Genomic DNA, 23,607 nt, shown 5'->3' on the forward strand with positions numbered 1-23,607 from the left:
GTTTCCTGAATGAAATAACAGAGGTTGGTGACATTGGCCAAGTATGCAAATGATCACAGTGTCCTACAAAGATTAATTGGTTCATGAATAAAGATGAGGAGCTGAGGTGTGCAGGGAGAAATCATTTATCAATTATATGCTTTTGAAAACTGAAAGATGATGCAGCCTTAACAGCTGAATGGGTTTGAAAGGGGGACTTGTAAATTGAGTTCTAATTCTGTTCTGCCACATTCATAATAAAGAGCTGTTACACTAATTGCATCCTTGTGTGGCTCATGAGCAACAGCTCTCAGCTGCATTGCACAGTGAGCAACAGAGATCAGAGTTTAGTTAGATTTTAGTCATCTTCTGTCTCATGTGGGAAGGATGCTCACTGGTTACCTTTGGCCTCATCAGTAGTGATAATGCACCAAAAAAATAGCAAGAGCCTATCAGCAATTTTCATGAGATTATTTTGCATTTGAATATGAATTTAAAGAACCAGTAAGGACGGCACAGACTCACTTGGCTTTTATGTTCTGTTTCAGTCACACACATGCATCAGCACGATTACCCATCCCTGGAGGGACTCCCTGATTAACTGGAAACAAGAGGATTCTGGAGGATCAAAACCATAACAGACTATGCTAATCCAAAACAAGGAAAAAGATCTGAGGGATGTGGTTGCTGATAACAGCTGACCTCTGATCCTCCTGCCCCTTGTGCGTGCTTGTTAACGGGTTTACTGTTACAAACAGACAGCACCAGCCTAGCATGGGCTTTAGCACACACTGAAATACAGACTCAGATCTGAGAATCTTGATGAGACTTGTTATTGAAAATCTTGCTGCTGGATACTGTGCAAGCCCCAGGATCAAAGAGGAGAGTCACACTTAGGTCATAGTTGAGTATTAGGGAAATCTCGTGACACTTGGGTTGCTGAAAACTATAGGAAAAGCAAAGTGACCCCCGATGAAGGGAAGAAATGATGCATCTACCCCATTGATATCAGAAGGCTAATTAATTTATTATACTATATTATTCTATACTGTATTACACTGAATCTGTACAAGCACTCCACTCAACTGCACAGAATCTCGTGACTGTCAGCCAACAGTCCCGACACACACATTCATATGGATTCAATTGGTCAATGAATCAAAACACTCACGCCAGAATCCAATTACCAATTCCCTTCAGGTGAACAATCTTCCACAATGCACTCCACTTGTGCACAACCAGAGGAGCAGCAATTGAGATAAGAATTGTTTTTTCTTTCTCTGAGGTTCTTCGCTGCGATTCCTAGAAAATATCCTTGGGAAGTTGAGCCTTGTTTTTCTCTGTGAAGAGAAATGCAGCCACAGAAAACCAGGGGTGACACTTATGAGACTCACTGGAGATTACTCAGTGGCACTGCTGCAACTGCTTGAGACCATCTGGCTTCAGCGGTTCAAGAAGTTTCTCCTTTGACTTGTTTTATCTGACAGCTTTCCAAGGGCTGGCTCTCTTTCACCAAAAAGAGCAATCTGCAGGAGACCAGCATGATGACCAGGCACAGCCCAGCATCCCAGTGTGTGCTGAAGGATCTTGAGCAATGATAGACACCCTGACTTAGCAGGAACACGGGTGTTGGTCTCTTCTGCTGCCACCATTTTGGGAACTGACATCTTAAACCACCACACAAAGATGCGCCAGAGCCCGGTCTGGCTGAGGTAGAGCAGCCAGTCTCTGTCCAGGGGACACTGGTGTTACCACATGTGAATGTGGCAGAGGGAGAGGAGAGACAGCATTCAGCCAAAAGAATGAAGACATCTCTTTAGAAATGCCTTTAAAGTGTGATCATATATTTTAAAGCAATATAATAATGGCATCAGGAGGCTAAATATATTACCAGTCCTAATTCCCAGATGCATATTTTTCAACAAAGAAATCAAGAGAATAGTTTGTTAATTATCTGCTCTGAAAACCAAGACCTGCTCATCCCTCTTTAAATGAAAGCCCGTGCATCTCCCGAAGCAACCCTAAAAGTTACACAAACCAACAATAGTACAAGGCCTCTGGTCATATTTGCTATGGCAACACTTGCAAGTATCAGGTCAGCACAGCCCATGGACTACCCAGTGGAGAAGGAATAATCCAAGTGCAGCAAAATCTTTGAACTCTGACAGAATTTTTGACCAAGCAGGTCTTCACCGGGGAATGCCGAGTCAGCAGAAGCGAAAAGGGTTGCTGGAAATGATCAGTTTTGATGAATTTCCCAATTAGAGAAAAATAGATTTGCTCAAGAAAGGAGGATTTCAAATCTCCTCAAATTTGACTAAAACCTCACCTTGCAGCAGTTTTTAAACTCAGTATTATTTCCTCCAGGTTTTAAAAACAGTCTGTAGAAATGCAAGTTAATTTTCATTAAAATAATTAAAATGCCTTGAAAAAAACCTAACAGCAGTTAAAATTCTCAAAATTAAATGTTTTTATTAACTCAATTGTTTTGACAATTGCTCTTCACAGTGTTTTTTAAGACTGCATTTTTTCTTCCCAGATAATCTGAGAAATACTTTCCAGGTTCTCAGAAGTCCTCAAAGGTTATTAAAAGATTTTTTTTTAGGAAGTATTTCCTTTGCATTCCAGAAACCAAAAGCAAGTAGGAAATCAGTAGCTTTCAAACACCATGTGAACAGTCTCTTTCCAGTAAACTGGAGAATCTCCTGGAAAAGCCACCAACACTGAAAAAAGTCTTACAACTGCTGTTTGTCTAAAACTCTCTCCTTGGGTAGACAGTAGCAGGTGCTCCCTTTCCTCACTTAATTAACACCCTAAGACATGTAGAGATATGGTCCTTTCCTTCAATAAGAGCAACCCAACTCCATCAGCTTTGCAATCTCCTCTGCTAAACCTAGCTCAGCAGATTAAATTTTTCTTCATATCTGTGCATGAAACAATTCCACATGAAAGAGTGTCTAGATGAGCAAGTTTTCTCTGCTGTATTTTATTTTTATTTGACAGCTTCCTTTTGCCTGTGTGAGGAAAGAGCATCTGAACCACTGGTTTAAAAATCAACCCTTCTGGCAGAGTGCTGCCCACTGCCCTTGCTGGGAATGGCCTCTGTACCTTATCAGAACTTCCTGTTTGTTTGAACAACATCTAAAAAGATAAAATAAGAACTAAAAAAGTCTAGGTAAGGCATCAGTGATTTGACTTCCCATGAGCCTTTCCTTTTGGTGTCTGGTTTGTGCTCAACTCCAGTTTGGGGATCTTCAGTGTTGGTGTATTTTCACAGAGACATTAACCCCAGTGTACTCACTGGGGAGCATGATTCACCTCTGTTGACTTCAGTCACCTAAAACTCAGCTGTCTGGCTTCTTAGGACAGGGCTGCCCTTCTGAAACAATCAAAACAACCAAAAACAAAATCAAACCCAGGGCTGTGTTTGACTTCCAAAGGCCTGGCTGCGTGTTTAAGTGGAGAATTGGCTCTGATCCAGACCACTCCAGAGCTGCTCTAGAGGATGTTCATGGATGCAATCTAGTCTGCATTACCTAACCTTAGCTCCAGGGCTTGTTCCCAGGCATTTTTCACCTGTGGTATAGCTACAATCTTAAGCATCAACCCATAACTACATGTAGAGCATCAAATGATTTCGTTCCTTCATTCACATGCAGGTCTTGGCTCCCTGGTGTCCCCATTATTTACATATCGATCCACTCCTCAGTCCTCTTCTGAAATGAATTCCTTTTGGAAGAGGACTTGAACCAGGATAATTAGCTGTGTCTTAGCCAAGTTTGGATTTGCTGTTCAAGCATGGAACAAGGTGGAGATCATCTATTCTGGACATGCCAAATTCACACACCTTTTCAGCATGCCCTGTAAGGATAACTCTGGACAGAGACACGAGAAGCAAATCTTGGGGGCATGCAAAAATTAATAATAATGAGATGAAGAGTCACTTGTATTTTTCTTGAAAAGTAACCCTTATGACATCCAAAAGGAAAATACATGCATGTCAAAGCACCACAAAAACATATGTCTCACTTGCTCCTTGTTTTCTCTGCTAGCAAATGCCAGGAAAAGAAGGTTTCCTGTTCAGAATTTTTCTGTTTGGACTTAACCTCATTCCCACTGCTTTGAACCAGATTCATGCTTGGCTGTGATGCCTTATAAGAGAGATGGATGCACAGCACCGCTGCTGGACCTCCACAAATATTAGAGGATTACAAAAGCTTTGTGCTTGCTGTTCTTTCTTATGTCTGTGGTTCGTAGCTGCAATAAAATAAAAGGCTGAGATGACAAAGTGATTTGTCAATATGAAAATGTTCAAAATGTATTTTACTCTCTTGTACATGGATGACATCAATATGAGCAGCACCTCCCCAGGGAGCTCTGTCATATTGACTCAGCCACCAGGAGCTTGGGGTTGAAGTGAGAAGCAATATTAAATTTTAACTACTCTTTAAATAACATTTTTAAAATCAATAATGTGGGTCCTGAACCTTCGGCTTTCCTATTGCATTTGGGTTTGTTGTGAATGCCATGAAGATGAAGTTTTACCTGTTCTTTTTTACCTTTTTTATCTTGGTTCCAGAGAAGCATGTCTTCACTATTCCAAGGTAAAGATCTCCTGATGCTTCTGGGTGTTCTAGTGTGTGGTGGGTGGGACAGGGAAAGTATTGATGAAAAATAATTCTGAGTTGCATGAGAAAACATTTGTCAAAGGCTGGCATATATTTATTGCCCTTGTAATTGGATATGTGGTTCAATTTAACATAAAGATGGTGGGGGAAATGAAATTATTTTAAGTCTTCTTTGCATCCATAAATCCTCTGTTTTTAATCATATTAAAACTACTCTTTTTGGTCTAAGTGCAAATCAATTCTGTTCATTCAGTACTTTTGAATGCCAATAAAGGGCACTTGGAAACTTAATGGGAAAAATAATTTGCTTCCTTTGCCTTAAAACAAGATCTTAAATGAATTACTTCTTGAGGTAGAAAGAGAAACCATTTCAGAAAGTGCTAACAATCTGTTTTCTTTCCAAAGCAGCTTTTATGATGGTTTTTACAGGCATAAATCATTTTTGAATAACCATTTGGTGTTTGTACAATGTTTCAGAAGCAGCTTTATTGTTACCTATTGATAAACTTCAGAAATGCCCTGAAACCAAATGCTTTCTTAAAACATGAGAACATATGTCAGAGATGACGACAGGCAAAGTGCTTTTATTTTCTGCATGTACCACTGGTTTAAAAACCTGAAATGTTTTAATAAGTAGAACTAAAAGGATAAGTTCCTCATGTGGTGATTTTAAGCAATGCTGAACAACCTAGGATTAAATACAACATGCTCCCAGAACTAAAATATCTAAAATAAAATGTGAATTATTTCTCATATCCCTTCTGTGATTTTGCACCACTTTGCAGACCTGTGGGAGGTGAACACCATTGAGTTCACACCTTAAAAAGAGGATCTTTCCTCTCCCCTTGTGTTGCAATCATATTTTGTTGTGGATTGCTATGGAGGTGGGAGGGTTAAAGTAGGGGGAAACAAACATGGTTTTAGGTGAATTCAGTGCGACAAGATTGCTCTGTGCTACTTGAAGATTAATTTATTTCATGTTCAAATAGAACACTGAATATCTGACTCTTAAAGAAGAACGTGGTGTTTCTCACTGGAAAGCAGGAGACTAATCCCCCCAGCCCCAGTTAGGAAAATGGCTAAAAGAATGAGATTCATCTGACCAGATGGAATTTTTACACAGCATTGTGTAGGAACAAGTCCCCTTCACCTCTCTGTACAGCTAGTGGGGAAAAATATGTGTATTTAGAAGGCAATTGATTTCAGGTTAGCACACACATCTAAATTAGCTCAGGTTAACCCCACACTTAAAGCACCTGTTTCTTTATTAAGATAGTGCCCAGCTCAGATGAAGATATCAAACCCATCTAAGATTAACTAAAATGTACCTGACTCACAGGGTAAGATCTGTGTAAGAGTAAGGTAGTGTGGGGATGGCAGATGGACTTCTACCAAGAGGTAAAGGGGAAAGGAAAAAGATATGGGAAACAGGGACAGAGCCCAGTGGGTCTCTGGCAGAACACTGGGAAAGGAATGAGAAGGCTCTTTTCAAGGGCAAACTGAAAGCAATCAGGGAAGAGGCATGAGAACAGAAAGAAAAGAGGTGTGTTTGAGATGACCAGGTTCAGCTGTACAGGGGCAGCAGGCAGGGCAAGGAAGCTGGGGGTAGAGGGCTGATTCTGAGCTTGGTATAAGGGTAATAATTAAAGCTTTTGTCTTGGTGTTTTCTACAAAGAATGGGAAAGAAGACAGATGAAAGAGGGCACAATGCCAAATTAAAGCAGGGGAACTGAGAAGATCAACAACTACAGTTTTGGCTGTTAAAACTCGCCACACTGAAGCGCAGGGCCAGAATTTTGATCAGCTTATTCAGTGTATCCAGGTCTTATCACAAGAGCTAGGGAGGAATTGTACCTGTTCAGTACTTACCACACTCAGATGAAATATTTGTGCAACAAACAGTGGGGTACAAGTGCACATCAGCTTCCCCATTATGGTGCTCTCAGGCTGTGGGAATCATGCAATGAAACCAGATGCAGCAGGCATCTTGGCTCCTGTGTGAAAAGACTCCCTCAGCTATGAGAAGACATTATTTTTTAAAGTCGCCTCAAACACACACTTCAGAGTGCACTAAAGAAATAGGTAAGCCACCCACCTTGCCTATCCCTGATTGTTTTTTGATGTTCTGTCAAATGATGGTGGAGGCAAAAATAAGGTTGGCATGTTGTTGGTTCTGCATGAGAAACAACAGTGATTGCTTGGAGCCCGCTAAAAGTAAAGATGAATCACCTGGTTGCCAGGTGCTGTCAGGTTTCTGCTTGAAATCAGTCACAGCAACAAGCTGTGACAATCATGTTATGCTGCTTGAAAACCTTAGTTTTGAGAGCCCTGCCTGTCTTCTTTTCAGGACAGTCTTTGCAGACAGGGCTGGCAGGGACTTTGATCGTGCCTGGTTTATACAGTGCCACCAGCTCCACGTGATTAGATGGCTGAGAGCCATCTAATGGAGCCCAGGAAATGGAAAGAGGGGTCTGACACTCCCCTGAGTCACCTTCTTATGCACACACAAATTATTTTAATTGCCTATCCAATGCAATTTTTTACTGCATGACTTGCAGGACACTGACGATCAGGACTCCATGCAGAGTGTTGTTTTTTTCTTTCCAGAAAGTGAATTTCACTTTTGTCACCAACCGTGGCATCAGGCACGGAGTAGCTGGGAAGCACCATGTCATATACAGCATGTCCAGATCACGGTTTTCAAAGAGAAGGGGAATATAAGTTACTGGGCAAAGATGGGGAGGACAGGGGTGCAGACCATTTGAAACAATACCAGCAGAGGGACACAAATGAGGAGACCACAAAAGCTTCACTGAATTAGGAATGCACATCTAAAAAATATCATATTTGGCTTTTGCCAAACCTGTGAGGGCTTTTGGCAGACTGGGAGGGCTGATGTCTGTGCTGAACAGCGGCTGAGAAACTCAGGGGACAATAGGAGAGCCATCTTCCTGTTCTCAGCTAGTTTTCAACTGCTGCTGCTGCTCTGTGGATGAGCTGGGGCCGGTGGCTGTGGTACTGGTGCCATCTACCAGGAGAAATCTCAGTGTTCAGCAGTAAATATTGGCTACCAAAGCCTGCAGCATCTCTTTCATGGATTTTACTGATTGGTAGAAGCAGAAGCTGGAACCAGATTCAACATCTTCACTATTGGAGTGTCTTTGGGTTCATGGCACCCAAGCCAGGGAAGATGAGAGAGGCCAAGCCTGCTTCTTCCCTTTTGCATGAACTGGAGCTGTTCCAAGTACTTCCTGCTTTACCTAAATACCTTTGTCTTTCAGGGATGAAGTTTTGTGGGCTCTCCCACAAACCAATGAACAAGTTGAAGCTCTTCAGGATTTACTGAACACCACTGAGGTAAACAGATTATTCTGTCTCTCTGAACTCTTGGCCAAATTTTCCCCACAAGTGCCCTAATACTGCTTCTCCCTCACAAGAAATATCTAGCACACTTCCATTCATTTGTTCTAATACATCAGTTCAGGAAATTCTTGATTTTAATTTCTGACTACCTTCTGATTTACATGTGTTTACATGTGTTTACACAATGTTTCAGTAATAAATTATATAGGAGTTTTTATTTCTACAATTGATTTTGTGTGTTAAGGCACTGCAAAACTGGGAAAACACCAACACACAGTAAGTAGAAATACATTTGCTCGGGAACCTCAGCACTTTTGACCAGTGTGATCATGACCTATATATGGCTTGCACACCTTCGAAGATCAGGACTGGATTTTTGTGGTATTTTTTAAAGGTAGCATCTAGAAGATAAAAACAACTTAAATAATATTTTTGTACTATTTTTACTTCTATCTTTCATTAGATAAAGGAGTATTTAATTAAACTGAGACATCTCTTTTCTTGCCCAATCACACCCTCCCAGTTTGAAGTCAACACTGCAACAAAGGTGTAACCATTCCCTCAATCAACATAATTTACAGGATGATTGAGGATGGGTTTCATATGACTAAGAGTTTTTAAAGGTGTCTACACCCAGTTTTCCTCTGTCTTTCTTGGCTCCTATTCGTTTTACTTCCACCCCAAAGTCCTTATGCTGTCCCTACTAGCATCTTCTAATCCTTCCCTTAAGTTCTCAGAAACGTTTTGATAACCTCCCTTGCTCTTTTCCACCTTCACAAGACAAATCACATATACATCTCTTTTTCCATACCAATATAAACCTCTGTTCTTCCATCTTTTATTTACTACCGTGATTCTTCACTTTCTTGCACACAGAAAGAAGAACTGCAGCACATTCAATGCAGAGAGGGCTTGTGGTGTTTTCTTCCAAGTAATTTATGGGAATATGCAAATCAAATATTTTTCATGAGTTAGAAACCAGACAATTTGTTTCCATTACTATAAATTGGAGAAGCTATAAGAAAAAAAAAAACCAGAATGGGAACAGCAATGGGAAAGGGAAAGGGTAGACACAAAACAGTACTTCCCAGTTTTAATGATTACCATTTATTGTTCAAACAATATTCCTTGTGCAACTGAACAATAAAGGAGAAAAATAAACCCTATTGTCTGGTGACTTCATGCTGTATGCCCTAAAAATGCATCCAAGAATTATGCTGACTTTTTTCACACTCTAAATTTATTCCTAATTTACTGCTGTCACTCCCAGATCTTTTTGCATTATTGGTTCTGAAGTTTCAGTCTTTTATTGAATATGCTGTCTTCTGATTTTATTATTGTAAAATATTTAATTTTACCAAGAACAATCTCATTTTCTTACTTTTCTCCAATTTCTAATTTCTGTATTGCTTCTTCAACTTGACTTATATTCAAACCCCTTCTGGCACTTATTTCCTCCCTGATCAAAGTCATCAGAGAATACAATAACTACAAAGACTGGTCTGATCTTCATTAATTCTCCAAATACCCTCAGGGAAAATAACTCTCAGCAGACTTGAAAACATGTAACATAATAACCAGCTAAATATATCTATTATACTAGAAATACTATCTCAGAAAAGGTTATGTTCTTGTCTTTGTTCTTGATTTATGAATTTCTGTGCAGAAGTCATTATAAACCTTTCTTAAATACACACATTTCACTTCAAGAAGTAGCAGAATGCTACACATCACAAGGAACATTAAACTGCTTGTTACAAGCGGTCTCTTAAATTGAAAACATACGCTTTGATTATTTTCAAAATGCTTATTAAATATTGGTAAGAATAATTTTTCTTTCCTCAGTAAAAAAAAAAAAATAAAATGTTTTTGGAAACTTTGTAGGTCATTCTCTGGCAACCTGTTGTGGTTGAAAACATCCAGAAGGACAGAGAAGTCCATTTCTATATCAGGGCATCCAGCATAAATAGCATAAAAGCTCAGTTAAGGCAACTGACCATCCAACACAAGTATGTATTTTTTATTTGTTGTCATGAATGATTCTGTAAAGTTGTTTGTCATTTATTTAACAGGAGGTTGTGCTCTTCCTTTGTTATTCAGAGTCTTGATGGGAGATGTTCAAGGAATTATTGAAAAACAGACTGTCAATGACACAGTCAATGCCCGCGGATCTTCCTCATACTATGAAAACTATCATTCAATGAAAGAGGTAAGCTGGCTTTGTTGTGAACATCTGTAGATGCAAAGGGTAAAATTGAACTCATGGTTGAGAATGGATATAAAGGGAAAGAAATCATCAGCAGTTAATAATTACCACTGTATTGCACAACAATTAAGAGTTTTCTTTATTGTAATGCCTTCATAGAGATAGGAAGAAGCACCAGACAAAATCTCTCATACATGTATTGCCTCAAACTGCCATTCAAAGGCAGTAAATACTGGAGCAAAATGAAGTCACAAAACAAACATGTAAATATTTAAAACACGAAATCAATAACAATTTAAACAAATGGAACTAAACTAATTCCCTAAAGGAATTTCAGGGCTACATTTGGACTGTGTTGGGACTGCATCTTACTGTTGGTTTTAACAAAAATTAGAGTCAGGCATGTGGTAGGTGGGTTGGATTATTAGTTTTTCTTTCCCATAAGACAAAAGTCTTGGGAGGAAGAATGAATTCAAGTCTAGACTACTTTCAGGGATGAAGGAAAACAGTAAAGAGAAGATCCACTTACTAACTTCACCCTTGCAGATATATCGTTGGATGGAGGCAGTAGTGAAAGTCCACTCTGATCTCCTGCAGAAAATATATATTGGATCATCCTACGAAAAGCGACCGCTTTATGTTCTGAAGGTACACTTGTGACATTCTGCAAAAACTTTCCAAGTACTACTGTAAGCAAATGATGGGGCTTGGCCAGGACATTTCCTTAAATCTATGCCTACATTCTTATTTTTTGTGATTTTTAGAAGTCCTAAGTTGCCCTAGTAAGATGAGTTACTGTTGCAAACGCATTTGACCAGATTAGGTTCCTTTCTGGGTCCCAAGGAAGTTACCCCATCTAGGCCATCACGCAAAGGCATGAAATACTGGATACCCTCCTCTGCTGATGATGAAGCCAATCTAGTTTGTTGCCCTGCACAGCTGATGGCAGACTCACCGACCTCAGCTCTTGCTCAGTGCCTGTGTTAGGACTTTGCAAGCAGCCTGAATGGCTCTGACTGTACACAAACCTAACCAACGGCTGCATCCTGGCCCAGAATCAGTCTGAGCTCTCCTTACAAGACAGATGCTTCTTCTTCCATCTTGGCTACCTTTTCACTTCCACTTTTATGTGGTACCCTTTACTGTGGTGACATTTGAATGCAATCTCTCTTTTGTCAGATTTCTAAAAGCAAGGAAAAATCAAAAAATGCCATATGGATTGACTGTGGTATCCATGCTAGAGAATGGATTTCTCCTGCTTTTTGCCTGTGGTTCATAGGTCATGTGAGTACATAATCACATCTGATTACTGTTTTCAAAGCAAAGCAAACAATCTTGATGCTATTTACCTTTGTCCAGTTGCATTCTAGGATCCATAAAGCCTTAATCCATTTACTCCCACAACACTAACACATGGTATTTATGTCTAAGCTGCAAGCATAGCAGTGTGTGTGTGAGAGAAACAGAAAGTCATTGGGAGCAAATGCAAAGGAGCTCAAATGTATCATCAAGCATGGAAGAAAGTTGCGCAGAAAATTCAACAGAGACATTTATTGTAATGAGTGGTCAGGGCTGGAGAGGGCATGCCAGGAAAAGCACGTGTTTGGTAATCTGCTAGGGCCATGTCTGTACTGCTGCTTGGATTGCAGGAATGGTCTTGGCTCTGAGTCACGCAGCACATGGGGACTTGTGCCCATATTACTGCAACTGGCACTGCCTGGAGAGGTCAGAAGACACACAGGGTGAGCTCAAGCTGTCCTACAACCCTTGGCTCTGCTCGACATGCCTTCCTAGAGCAATAGGTACCCCACACTTGCCAGCTCCAGACATGGCACAGCTCCACACCAGCAATCCACAGGCTGTGATGCATCACCTACTCCTGTGTCTGCTGCTACTGCTCCTCCTGACTCCATGTTTTCATTTGTGCTCCTGCTTTTTTTCTGGATCTGCTGAGAATAAAGCCACATAAACCACCTTCTTCTGAAGGTATTATCCTTGCTAGTGACACCCTCATGTCACACCTCCAGAACATGACCAACAACATCCATCTGTAGTACCAGTTCATGGAAAGTAGAAAATCGCTGATGGGTTGAGCCTGTAGATTAAACACTGATGGGACAGGCTTAGATCAACCAGCCTTGATATGTGGCCACAGACAAATAGGCACATCTATCTTTAGTATCCTTATTATCTACACAGCTCAGGAGAGGGAACAAAGGTGCAGCAAAAGAAACAACATCCACAGTTTATAACTGGATTTTAAAATACGTTGCCTTGGTCTTTTTGAACTTAAGGCATCTCTACTCAACTCCTTATGCTGAGCTGCTGACCCAGCCCCTGGTATGGACCAGGAAAAGGCTCCTGAGGCCTTTCTGACCCAGACAAGGTTGCCCATTTTGCTCAGTTAATATTCTGAGATATAATTTATTATTACTTTTTCACAAAAGCAAAGCTCACAGTAAAAATCAGCTAGATGACACTGAGACTTCACAGTCACCAGTACTGTAGTCAGAGGAACAACATAGATGAGTCCTTGAAATGTGAATTATGATTTGGCCATGATGGAACTAAATAATGTGGATGATGATGAGAACAATAATAACAATAAAAAAATTATTTATTTTTGTTATCAGTCACAACTATAAAATCTCAATGCCTAAAACATTTGAAAGGATATTGCAGGAGTTAGGGACAGATACAGCTGAATGTACCTTGTGACTTACTGATAATCCCAGCTTGCAAGGTTCCACTGGATAGAAATGCATTTGCCCTTTTCATGCTGCTCCAAATAATTACCAGCTGTGCTGTCATTTTGCCAGTGACATGTCCCTGCAGCATTTTTCAGAGGTAACAAGCTGAACATTTAGGTTCTCCATTCCTTTGATCTAATTTATGTGGTTTAAACTCAAATTTTGTTTCTGTATCTCTTCATGAAGCAATGTTTTAAAATCTGACATTAATACACATCTGCACACAAGCACTAAAATCATCAGCTCTCCGTAGCAAATCCTAGGCATTCTTTATAATGGGTCCACTTTTTATAATTTAATTTTGTCATTGAGATTGTAGAAAGATTGACATTTCTCATTTAGTCAAAGGAAGCCCATTGCCTGAGGATAACTAGGAAGGATTTAAAATGAAAAAAAGGTGATCTAAGTAAGGCATAAAGAAAAAACAAGGATGATGAAGGACTTAGTCTATTCTAATAGTAACAAACCCACTCATCTAGATTAAAATTTATTTCTTTGTCATGGACCAACAACCAGGTTCAGTATCATTAAAGCCTTCAAAATAAGCTGTGAGGCAAAATTAGCAATGTAGATCATACTGACTCTTGTCTTATAGTTGCATTAAACTCACAATGCAACCAGAATAAATAACGATATGTACGGCAGCCATTTGAAATATTGCTTGTTATTTTGGAGCTTGCTGTATTTTGGGCAGGAGGGACGGTTTCTATTACTTACACAGGCAGCAAAATCTCAAACCTTCCTATTAACAGGCTTCATTTCTGTCTCATGATCACCCACTAACACTACAGAACTGCAGTGTCTTTGAGTGACTGTACAATTTTTCCCTGTGGCACTTCTGAGCAGAGAACTACTTTTCTATTTAACCATTTCCATGACATGATGAGCCTTATCAGACACAGGTAGACTTCTCTGATAATTGCACAATTATTTTATACATGCGACCGGGTACCTTTGCAGGAATGTAAGAAAAATAGCAATTACAAGTGCTTTTAATATGCTTCCCCTGTGCTTTATAGGCAATCCATGTGCGTGAGAGAGATCGGACCATGACAACACTTCTGGAGCACTTTGATTTCTATGTCATGCCTGTGATAAATGTGGACGGCTATGAGTACACGTGGAGCCACCCCTCTGTACGTAGACCTTTTTTGAAAGGTTTTTCAAGGTACTGATTTGCTATTTATGGGAATTATCATTGTGCATGGTTAGGGCATAGTTATCATCCTGAAACTGCACACCCCAAACTCCTATTCTGCACTTTGAATTTCTGCATCTTTCCCCAGAGAAAGTTTGATTTCTGCTCCTAAACTCACATACCTAGCCAAACAGTATGTCTTATGCCCTCTTTCCACAGCCCAAATGCCATCAAAATCAGAATGTGATCACTTCCGATCCTACCCAACACTTCCTTTTATCACCCAGCCTTGCTGGCAAGCCGACTGCGGTTTTAGAATCTTCCTTGGTCTTCACTAGCACGGGACTGTAGAGGCACATGTGGGAAGTGACATTTCAATAATCAGTGAGGTGGTGCATTGACTTTTCCAGCATTTTTCCCTGAACACGGCTTGTGTGTCCCTTTCCATAGAATCGGATGTGGAGAAAAAGCCGCTCCTCGCATGGTAACAGCAAGTGCATTGGTACTGACATGAACAGGAATTTTGATGCACACTGGTGTGGTAGGACATAATTTTCTTCCTATTGTACCCCTGCCTCGCATTTGGCCATTAAAATTTTTGATTTTGAAAACATTTTCATCTACTGTTCCATGAAGTTAGTACAAAGACAAATGCAGCTGAGTGTCTGTTATGAACCGGTGACAACTTTCCCATCTTTAGATAATTCTTTCTGGGACTCAGGATTTTTAATCCCCAGATGACACACCATGGAATAACCTCTTCCTAGCACAACAGAGCTCCTTGCATCACACCATGACACACCTGGGGGTGGCTGTTGGTGGGAAGAAAGAAAGAGGGAAGAGGTGGCCCTTGCCATGTCACCCAAGGCCTGTTGCACTATCCAGCTGAGTAGCTGCTCCACTTCGGTGTACAAACTGATCAGCTCAGTCATCCTTCCATAATTCCTAGCTGACCAAGATTTTTTGGCCCTCTGTGATTCTTATGAAGACTATATCATATTTAATTACTGCAGGCACTTTAGTACTTGACAAGTTTTTTTTTTTTAGTCTGCGGAATAGCTGCCTTAAAATGTTCTCCTATAGATCACATCTGACTTCACTCAGTGCTGACACTAAAGTCCTATAATGGATTTCAGTCATTCTAGCCCATTGCTAAACCATCCATGGCAGTTGTATCAAGAAAAACATGGTTTGTTTTTTTTTTCCCTAAAGATCCTGAGTGCTTCCAGAAAGTTATTTGGTCTTATTCTGAAGACAGAAGTGGTGAATCCTATTTGTCTTCTTGATAATTTGTTCCAGTGTCAATTTTTCATAAAAATTTTCATTTTTATTTGTTTCCTCAGCTTCCCATTGGGAATTTGCTTTCCCACAAGATTAAAGAATCATGTAGAATTGCCTTTTTCCTGTAGTACTTCTAGATTTTAAGATGTGATCTCATAATCATGTGATGATTTTAAATGAAGCCTATTCATCCTCTCCTCTAAGACTTCTTATCCAGTCTTGAATACTTTTTTTACATCTTCTTCTTGATTATTTGTAAGAGCACAATAGGTGAGAAATCCTGGAAGGCTTGCAGAGATTCCTACAAGCATGCAAGTTCTTTCCATAGCATGGTGGAATCCATGATTTCTTGAGTATTAGCACCATACTCTGCTCTTTCATTTCATACTCTTGCATTTTTCATGAACAGAAATGCACAAGGGAAGAAGCAAAGGAGTAAAACTGTGCACTTTTTTTTGTTGTTAAAGGTCCAGGAGCATCTCACTCTGAATGCCAGGAGATATACTGTGGACCCTACCCAGAGTCTGAGCCTGAAGTGAAAGCAGTGGCTCGCTTTGTCAGAGACCACAAGGACACCATTAAAGCCTACATCACCATGCACTCCTACTCCCAGATGGTACTGTTTCCATATTCTTACACTAAGAACAAAAGCAAGGACCATGAGGAGCTGGTAAGTCTTCCCACCTCCTGAAGTTTCACACTCCAGAACTATTCACCCAGCTTGGTCAGTCTTGTAATGAGAGAGTCACTGTGTTGTGAGGATCAAGAATTAGGAAATGACATTTTTCTCGATGTTCTTAGTAACTTTAAAAAGTCTGGGCTGGTCTAGTAGTGTGCAAGTCAGCAAGCTGCTTCTGAATACTACAGAAAAATGAAAATTTATTCCATATTGATTATACATCAACAACACCTAACATGTTGAAGCTGCTGCTACAAGAGCAGAGTCCTGTTGTTCTGGACATCTTGAAAAGATATATATGTGCAAATTCTTCATTATGTTTTTTGGTTTATATAAACTCTGAAATTAATTAGGTGTGTGACACTATAAACATCCTTTACATACCTAAGCAATGAGATATTCTGGTGGATACTTGCTACCTTTATTGAGGCTTTTGATAGGGATACTTATTTAAAATTGTCTTAGTGGTAGGATGGAAAACATATCCTGCATATGTAGAATTTTACTTTCTTGAGCCACCAAATGACACAGCACAAATTCTCACTGAAAACAGTGGAGTTCAAAACAGAACAATTACTCTTTCCCTGTAAAGCAGAGAGAGGTGCACTGGCTCTGGGCATTTCAGTCTTCTTCATGGCTTAACAGTAGGGTTCTCACAATTAAAATATTTTCCTGCTATATTTGTCAATATTACTTAAATAAAGAGTGACTTCAGTACTGTGGCAGAAAAGAAAAAATATGAGATGAATGAGAACAAATGGTTTGACAACGGTTTACCACCAGAAGCGGGGATAAGGTCCCATCTATACTTTTTATCTGTCTACATCAGAAATGCAATCTGTAGCATGGGCATATGCTGAAAACTTTCACCACATTCAGTGGGTTTTCTAGAACCTTTTATATGATTATTTAATTGATGTGAAATCCTGAACACACTGTAAGTAAACTCTAACTGCATACATTTAATCGACTGTCACAAAGCCTTAAAGGTAATAATGTTTTGTTTAATTTCAGGAAAGTCTGGCACAGAAAGCAGCTAAAGCTATAAAGAGGACAACTTGGAAAACTTACACACCTGGTGCTGGTGCACAAACAATCTGTAAGTATGACTTTACAGCAATGAAAGGCATGACAATATATCCTTGCTAGGATCAGAAGACAGCTTTTGAACAGAAAAAGTTCTGGTTTCAGGCAATTTTTCTATTTTCCCTTCCTCACATAGATTTAGCTCCTGGAGGATCTGATGACTGGGCTTATGATCTCGGCATTAAATATTCTTTTACCTTTGAGCTTCGTGACACAGGAACTTACGGATTTTTGCTTCCTCCTCGAGAAATCAAGCCAACTTGCTTAGAGGCCCTTTCTGCTGTCAAAGAGATAGCTCTACACGTTCTACAAAATTTGGGACGCTGAATATAATTTATTCCAGCATGGGTGCACTTGGTCACTTGCAAAAATGCAATTAAAAAAAAAAACAACTTGCTCCTTTATTAAAATTCTTTGTACATAGGCAAAAACTCAGAATGACTGCACCCCTTGTATTTTAGAACATATCAGTTTTTTTCAGCCATACTTCTATACCTATCTCTACAATAGTGGCTCACTGCACCACAAGTATAATAGAGAGAGCGCAGTGTAAGGGGGAAAAAGCACCCATGTCCCACTAGATGGTGGGAATTCCAAGTGAAAGGGTTTCTGCCTCCATCCACAGAAGAGATTCCCCCATTTAGGTCATTTGTGTTATTACAGGATTTCGTTACAAGAGAGCAACCCCACTCTACCACGTACCCTGTGTGACAGGAAGGGTGGTCACAGCAAGGCCAGGACACACAAGTGGCAGTGCCCAGAGGCTGCTCCACTACAACTAGCCAAGTCCACTCATCCTGCAGCCAAAGGCTTGCTGCAGCACAACACTGGCCTGAAGACTCTGTAAGGTGATTTTAAACCAAAATTGGGCAGATTCAGGTTAAGAAAGAAGGTTTTTTTACAATAAGGGTGGCATGGCACTGGCACAGGTTACCCAGGGAGGTGGTGGATGCCCCATCCCTGGAAACATTTATGGACAGGTTGGATGGGGCTCTGAGCGACCTGTTCTAGTTGAAGATCACGGAAACACAGGTTCATTGAGGTTGGAAAAGACCTCTGACATCACTGAGTCCACGCTACAATCCCACACCACCCTGTCAATTAGACCAGGGCACTGAGTATCATGTAGAGTGTTTCTTTAAACGCCTCCTGCTGCAGTGATTCCACCACCTCTCCAGGCATCCATTCCGATGTTTAATCATCCCTTCTGTGAAGAATTTCATTCCTAATGTACAACTCGGACCTCCGTTAGTGCAGCTTAATACCAGGTCTTCTCATCCTGTTACTAGCTGCCAGGGAGAAGACATGGCTAAACCTCCTTGCAGGTGGTTGTAGGGAGAGATAAAGTCACCCCCGAGCCTCCTCCAGGCTGACCATGCCCACCCCCTCAGGCGCCCCTCACCCCATTCCCGCCCCGGCACCCCCGCCAGCGCCATTGTCCCTCCCCGGGGGCGGAGCCGCGCGCCTGCCCCGCCCCCCAAGATGGCGGCGGCGCCACTTCCGCCCTTCCCGCCACCGCCCTCCCAGCTGCGACGTCACCGCTGTCGTCATCGTCGTCATCATCGGCGGCGGCGCGGGCGGCGCGAGGGCCGCCGGGAAGGGCGCGCGGAGGCGGTGGCGGCGGCGGCGCTCCCCCGACGGCTGTCCCGGCGCGCGGGGCGGGAGCGGCGGGTCCGCGGGGGCGCGCGCCGCTCCGCGCGCTCCTCCCCCTCCTGCCCGCGCCGCTCCGCGCTCAGGCCCGGGAGGACGGACCCCCCCCTCGCCCCCTCCCACCCTCTCCGCCCCGGGCGGCGGCGGAGGAGGCGGCGGGGAGCGGCGCGGCAGCGCAAGGAGCAGGTGAGTGCGGCGGCGGGGCGGCCACGGGCGCGGAGGGTGGGGCGGGCCCCCGCGTTCCCTTCCCCCCGCCCGGCCCCGGCCCCGGCCCCGGCCCGGCCTGGGCCCCGGCCCGTGGCCGCCGGGCCTCGGGCGCGCTCGGCCTGCGGAGCGCAGCGGCGGGGAAGGGCCGCGCTCTCGCCTAGCTTGGTGCGGAGCCGGGGGCGCTCGGGGGGCTCCCCGAGGAGGGGTGGGGGGAACGCCCGGAGGCGCCATCCCGCCGTGTGCCCGGGGTGTCGTTCCGTCAGTCCGTGGTCGTGCTGCAGTCTGCTTCCCGTATAGATTCCCTGATCGTGGGGTTTTTTGGTCGGATTATTGGTTTTGTTTGGTTTTTTGTTTTTTTTTCTTCCACTTCTGTAGTGCTCTTCTCGCACTTTCTGGCAGTAAAGTAGTTTCTGCTCTGTGTGCTCAAGGGGGACTACTAATTTCGCTTGTATAAATTCATGCATCACCATTCCTTCAGGCAGCGCCTGCGGCTCAGTCCCCTCCCTTCCAGAACCTGTAGCCGGGCACGTTGGGTTAGTGTGTTGTGGGGGGGTCTACTCCGGGCCTCGCCTTTGGCTTCTCGATGGATTCTCACTCCACCGTTAATTTCTTGTCAACCTTCTGCGAGAGTGCTTGAAGGTCAGGTGTTTGGCTCTCAGTGAGTTAGCAACCAGCGCTTTGAGGGATCTGGGGCTGGTGATGAAGCGCTCACGGTTCCTTTGTGCAGACAGGAGTGGACTGACTCAGCCAATGCACCTGAAAACTGAAGGGTGGCTTTATGTGGCTGTGCCCGAGATAATGCACCCTGCTTCTCGGCACGTTTGCTGAGAGTGACGGCACGCTAATGTGCTGATCCAGCTCACAGATGGGAGGTAATGTGTGTCCAGCAAGCTGGATACTAAGGCAGAGTGAACTTGGACGTGTCCTCTCCAGTCTTCACAGACTGTCCCTTCGTCTGAGGAAACATGTTCTTTGAGTGTGAAGACTTTGTTAGACAAGGCATGGAATACTCTGTATTTCCTGATGTGGTACTGGGGCCTGATGTTTTTATTCACCTGTGGAAAGCCAACCGTGCTTTTATACTTGTGCAAACATAATTAGCAGTTGCTTATTGCTACTAATGGAGAATGTCAAGTGTGAAATTAGAGGGATAGGTTCAAGTTGCTATGGTGATGGGTTACCAGCAAGGAGTTTTTCAGCTTGGATTAATTTCTAGCTTTCTGTCAAACAGGCTTCTCTGTGTGAGTATTTGACTGCTCTTTTGGAAGGTTCATTATGAATACATTTTACCATTTTTAGTAATATTTTTAGGTAGTAAACCCATGGAGCTTCTTCAAATAGTCCTATTTTATTAGCAATGTGACGTGGAAATGTTAACATTTTCAGGTAAAAGCTCTTAACTTTAAAAAGTGCAGGGAACCATTCTCAAAGCTGTTATTCAGTTTTCAACACATATTTAGTTTATCAAGCAGTGTTACTACTGAGTTTGTATCTGAACATCTGTAGGACTTTGAAGTAATTTCACTTGTTATTTGAAATGGCATATTATTTGTCTCTTCACAGGTAGGATTTTCTGAAGTGATGTTGTGCGTAGCTTGTGTGTGGTGTGGTGTGCATGCGCAGACATTGACATGCTTATGAGTGATGTCTTGGACTTCCTAAAGAGGTTTTTATCTCCTTAAATGTTTTCTTGTTTTTGAACTTTGCTTTTATTCTGTTACATCTCAGTTTCAAGTTTTCCTGTAGAATCCTTCAGGATTCATTTTTTCAGGGGGCTGGATTAGGTTTTTCTAACAGAAAACCAGGAGTTTCAGGTGTCTCTTGATTATGACTTTTGTAGTGTCACACTGATTTTGAAGAAAACTGTTAAGCATGCTTGACACCAAAATGTAAGAATATTGGTAAAAAATACAGAATTTCAGTGAATGCTGTCAATCATGTCATGCCTCATGGATCTCAGTTCATTGGTTGGTGCTCAATAGGTGCACTCACTTCTCTCAAGTCTGTCACATTTTAGATGATTCATGTGAATAACACTGTGATATGTTCTCCTTCAAATGCTAGTGTAATTAATGTCATTAACAGATTGTCCCTCACCCTGGGAAAGTTACTTCCTTTAAAGAATAACATAGATGCATCCATGAATGAGTTATCCTAGTGTTATGGTATTTCTAATTTATTTTAAAGGTTTTCATGAATCTTATTTATGCATAGAAAAATGACAATTTACAGTTAAAATTTTAGATATAGATTTTATTTTCGGAAGATAAGGTTGACTTTGCTTAGTTTCAGAAAGTTTGTTCTGTTTCAGAAGCAGCAGAAAGTTCAGTGCCCCTAAGTAGAGTCAGCAGTGCAATGTCATGTACCTGAAATAAGGAAGTGCATAATATTCTACTTGGAAATTTTTAATTTTTTTTTTTTAGTCCTGGTAGAAATTATATGAAATGTTGAGAGTGCTTAAGGCTCAGTCCACACTGATACTCACGGCGGTCTAATCCCACATTAGTGTTTGATAAGGAGGCGGTAATTCAGAGGCACGGACATCTGATGGAAAGTCACTGCACTGGCCATCAGCGTGGGATTGATAGCAGGGCTGTGATCATCAGTGGTAAAACAGCACAAGGTGAAAATGTTTCAGATGGGAAATCTTTATGGGATGTTCCATTTCAATTGTTCTTGGTTGTCCATTAATGTGCAGTCTGAGAAATTTAGAAACACATAATTTTTTTCCCCTTACAGTTCTTGTTTATGAGCAAGGAACGTTCTCAGAAACAAGAAACCTCTCATTATCCATCTGAGATTTTCAATACTGTTTTAATAGTTGCTTTATTTTTCCAACCCACCTGGTCCTCAAGGAATGAAAATGGGACTGACTGCATTTGCAGACACAGTCTCTGAAATGCATAGTTTGACAAAGTGAAATTCCTCAGTTTGCCTCAGAATAATGTGTCTGGACTCTAATCCTGCAACCTTTGATAACATCTGTATTCACTGAGGAGTGGAATTGCAGTTCTTGTTACATGAGCGAGGCCCTCATGTGATAATATGTGCATACAAAAATAATATGCTGTGCACTCACAGTATGCTGGGTTTGTTTGTTTAGAGTAATCTATCATGAAATATCTCTTCTGTTAATAAATGATCTGTTGTTAATTGCAAACTGGTAGATATGGGCCAGAGTATGAGGTGAGAATTGACAGATTGTTACCTGAAATAGCGCAGGTTTTTGTTTCTCATTTTAAGTTGTTTTAGTTTTTTAAAGATGGGGTTTTACAAACCTTAGAAGATTTAGGGTTGAATGGTATTCTTCTTAATTTCTGTCTGCAAAAATACAGGGAAAAAGGCAGTTGGAATTAAATTATCTGTTCACTTAGGATGATGTTGCCTCTTCGTCCTCTCCATGTTTGTAACTATCCTTTTAAGCCTAGTCATCATCATAACTTCCTATACAAGTTAATTCCAAAAAGGTATTAAATGCTGGGTAAAAATTAACATTTAAAATGAAAATTTTGCCTCTGTTTCTCTGAAAATAAAATTACATTGGAATTGAGGCAAAATGAATGTGATTTTTCTGTATGCCGCTATGATGTCAGTGTGTACTTGTGTATTAGACTCATCTGTCCTTCATGTGTTGAACCCTCTCCCTATGCCATTGCCACTGTCATTTATCTAACTATTTTTATTTCAGATATTATTCTTTGAATTGTAAATATTTAATCCAAATTAAGCATTTGTTATATGATGCCTTTAAAAATGCTTTTGCATGTGTCAGTTGATTTTTATATCTTCTATTAAAAGAATGTGACTGCGTGAAACTGTAGAAATTTAGTATTTTTTTTCTGAAATTCTGTGAGAATCCTGAAATGGAAGGGTGCTCAGCTAGGTGAGATGTGGTATTGTTTTGCTTTCTAACTTTAATGGTTTATCCTGTCAGACTTTTTAACTATTGCTGCACATTGAGCTGTCCACAATGACTCCTAATTATTTTTCTCGGAAGACTGGACTAATTTGGTCTCATCAAATATTTAGACAAAATCATTTCTCCTTGTGTGCATTGCATTATATTTATTTGCATTTCATCTGCTGTTGTATTACTCAATTCTCTAACTCAATTAGATCTTTCTGGAAATCTCTGTTCTCCACAGTTCTTACTAACCCAAATAATTTCATACTACTGGAAATTCTAGTGTTTGACTGTCTGCTTTCACTAATTGATGTTAACCATTGTTTTTAGTGTTTGGTATACACCACATGGTTAACTTCTACCCTCCCTGAACATCTTGGTTAATGTCTTGATTATCTGAACCTTTTTTGTGAGATAAAATTCTTCAGATAATCAGAGGCTTGGAGAAGAAGTCAGTAGAGCAGAGGTCTACTGAGAAATCTCAAATACACAGTGTAATTTTTCTTTCTTCCGTTGTTTATAAAAGAACTAAGTGCTTCACAAGAGCTTCAACATAGCATTTTGTTTGTAGAAAGTGCACAGGTGTCAGACTCCTAGGGAAATCTTGTCATGGAAATAACTGTAGGGTTCAGATAATGAAGTGTCCACATTTTTACGTGATAATATTTTGTTTCTCTGAAATGTAACCTTACCGTATGGATACTGTGGGAACATATTGCTGATCAGATGGTGAAAA

General features: G+C 41.2%; 2 protein-coding genes across 4 annotated transcripts in view; both read left to right on the top strand.

Moving 5' to 3' along the window:
* The first annotated feature begins 4,475 nt into the window (after positions 1–4,475).
* Positions 4,476–17,541, top strand: CPB2 (carboxypeptidase B2). The gene is made up of 11 exons (XM_038155715.1): positions 4,476–4,583; positions 7,889–7,964; positions 9,855–9,979; positions 10,071–10,179; positions 10,723–10,824; positions 11,356–11,460; positions 13,946–14,062; positions 14,515–14,605; positions 15,813–16,015; positions 17,039–17,123; positions 17,247–17,541. The coding sequence occupies exons 1-11, from the start codon at positions 4,507–4,509 to the stop codon at positions 17,435–17,437; spliced, it is 1,281 nt and encodes a 426-aa protein (XP_038011643.1). The 5' UTR covers positions 4,476–4,506; the 3' UTR covers positions 17,438–17,541.
* Positions 17,542–18,693: 1,152 nt separating this feature from the next.
* ZC3H13 (zinc finger CCCH-type containing 13) overlaps positions 18,694–23,607 on the top strand; it is a 46,268-nt gene continuing 41,354 nt past the window's right edge. For all 3 annotated transcript variants that reach the window (XM_038134187.1, XM_038134208.1, XM_038134198.1), the window contains exon 1: positions 18,694–18,946. The gene's annotated coding sequence lies outside the window, so the exon portion shown is untranslated. The remainder of the gene's footprint in view (positions 18,947–23,607) is intronic.

The sequence above is a fragment of the Motacilla alba genome, chromosome 1 (genome assembly GCF_015832195.1).
Source record: "Motacilla alba alba isolate MOTALB_02 chromosome 1, Motacilla_alba_V1.0_pri, whole genome shotgun sequence".
NCBI lineage: Eukaryota > Metazoa > Chordata > Aves > Passeriformes > Motacillidae > Motacilla > Motacilla alba.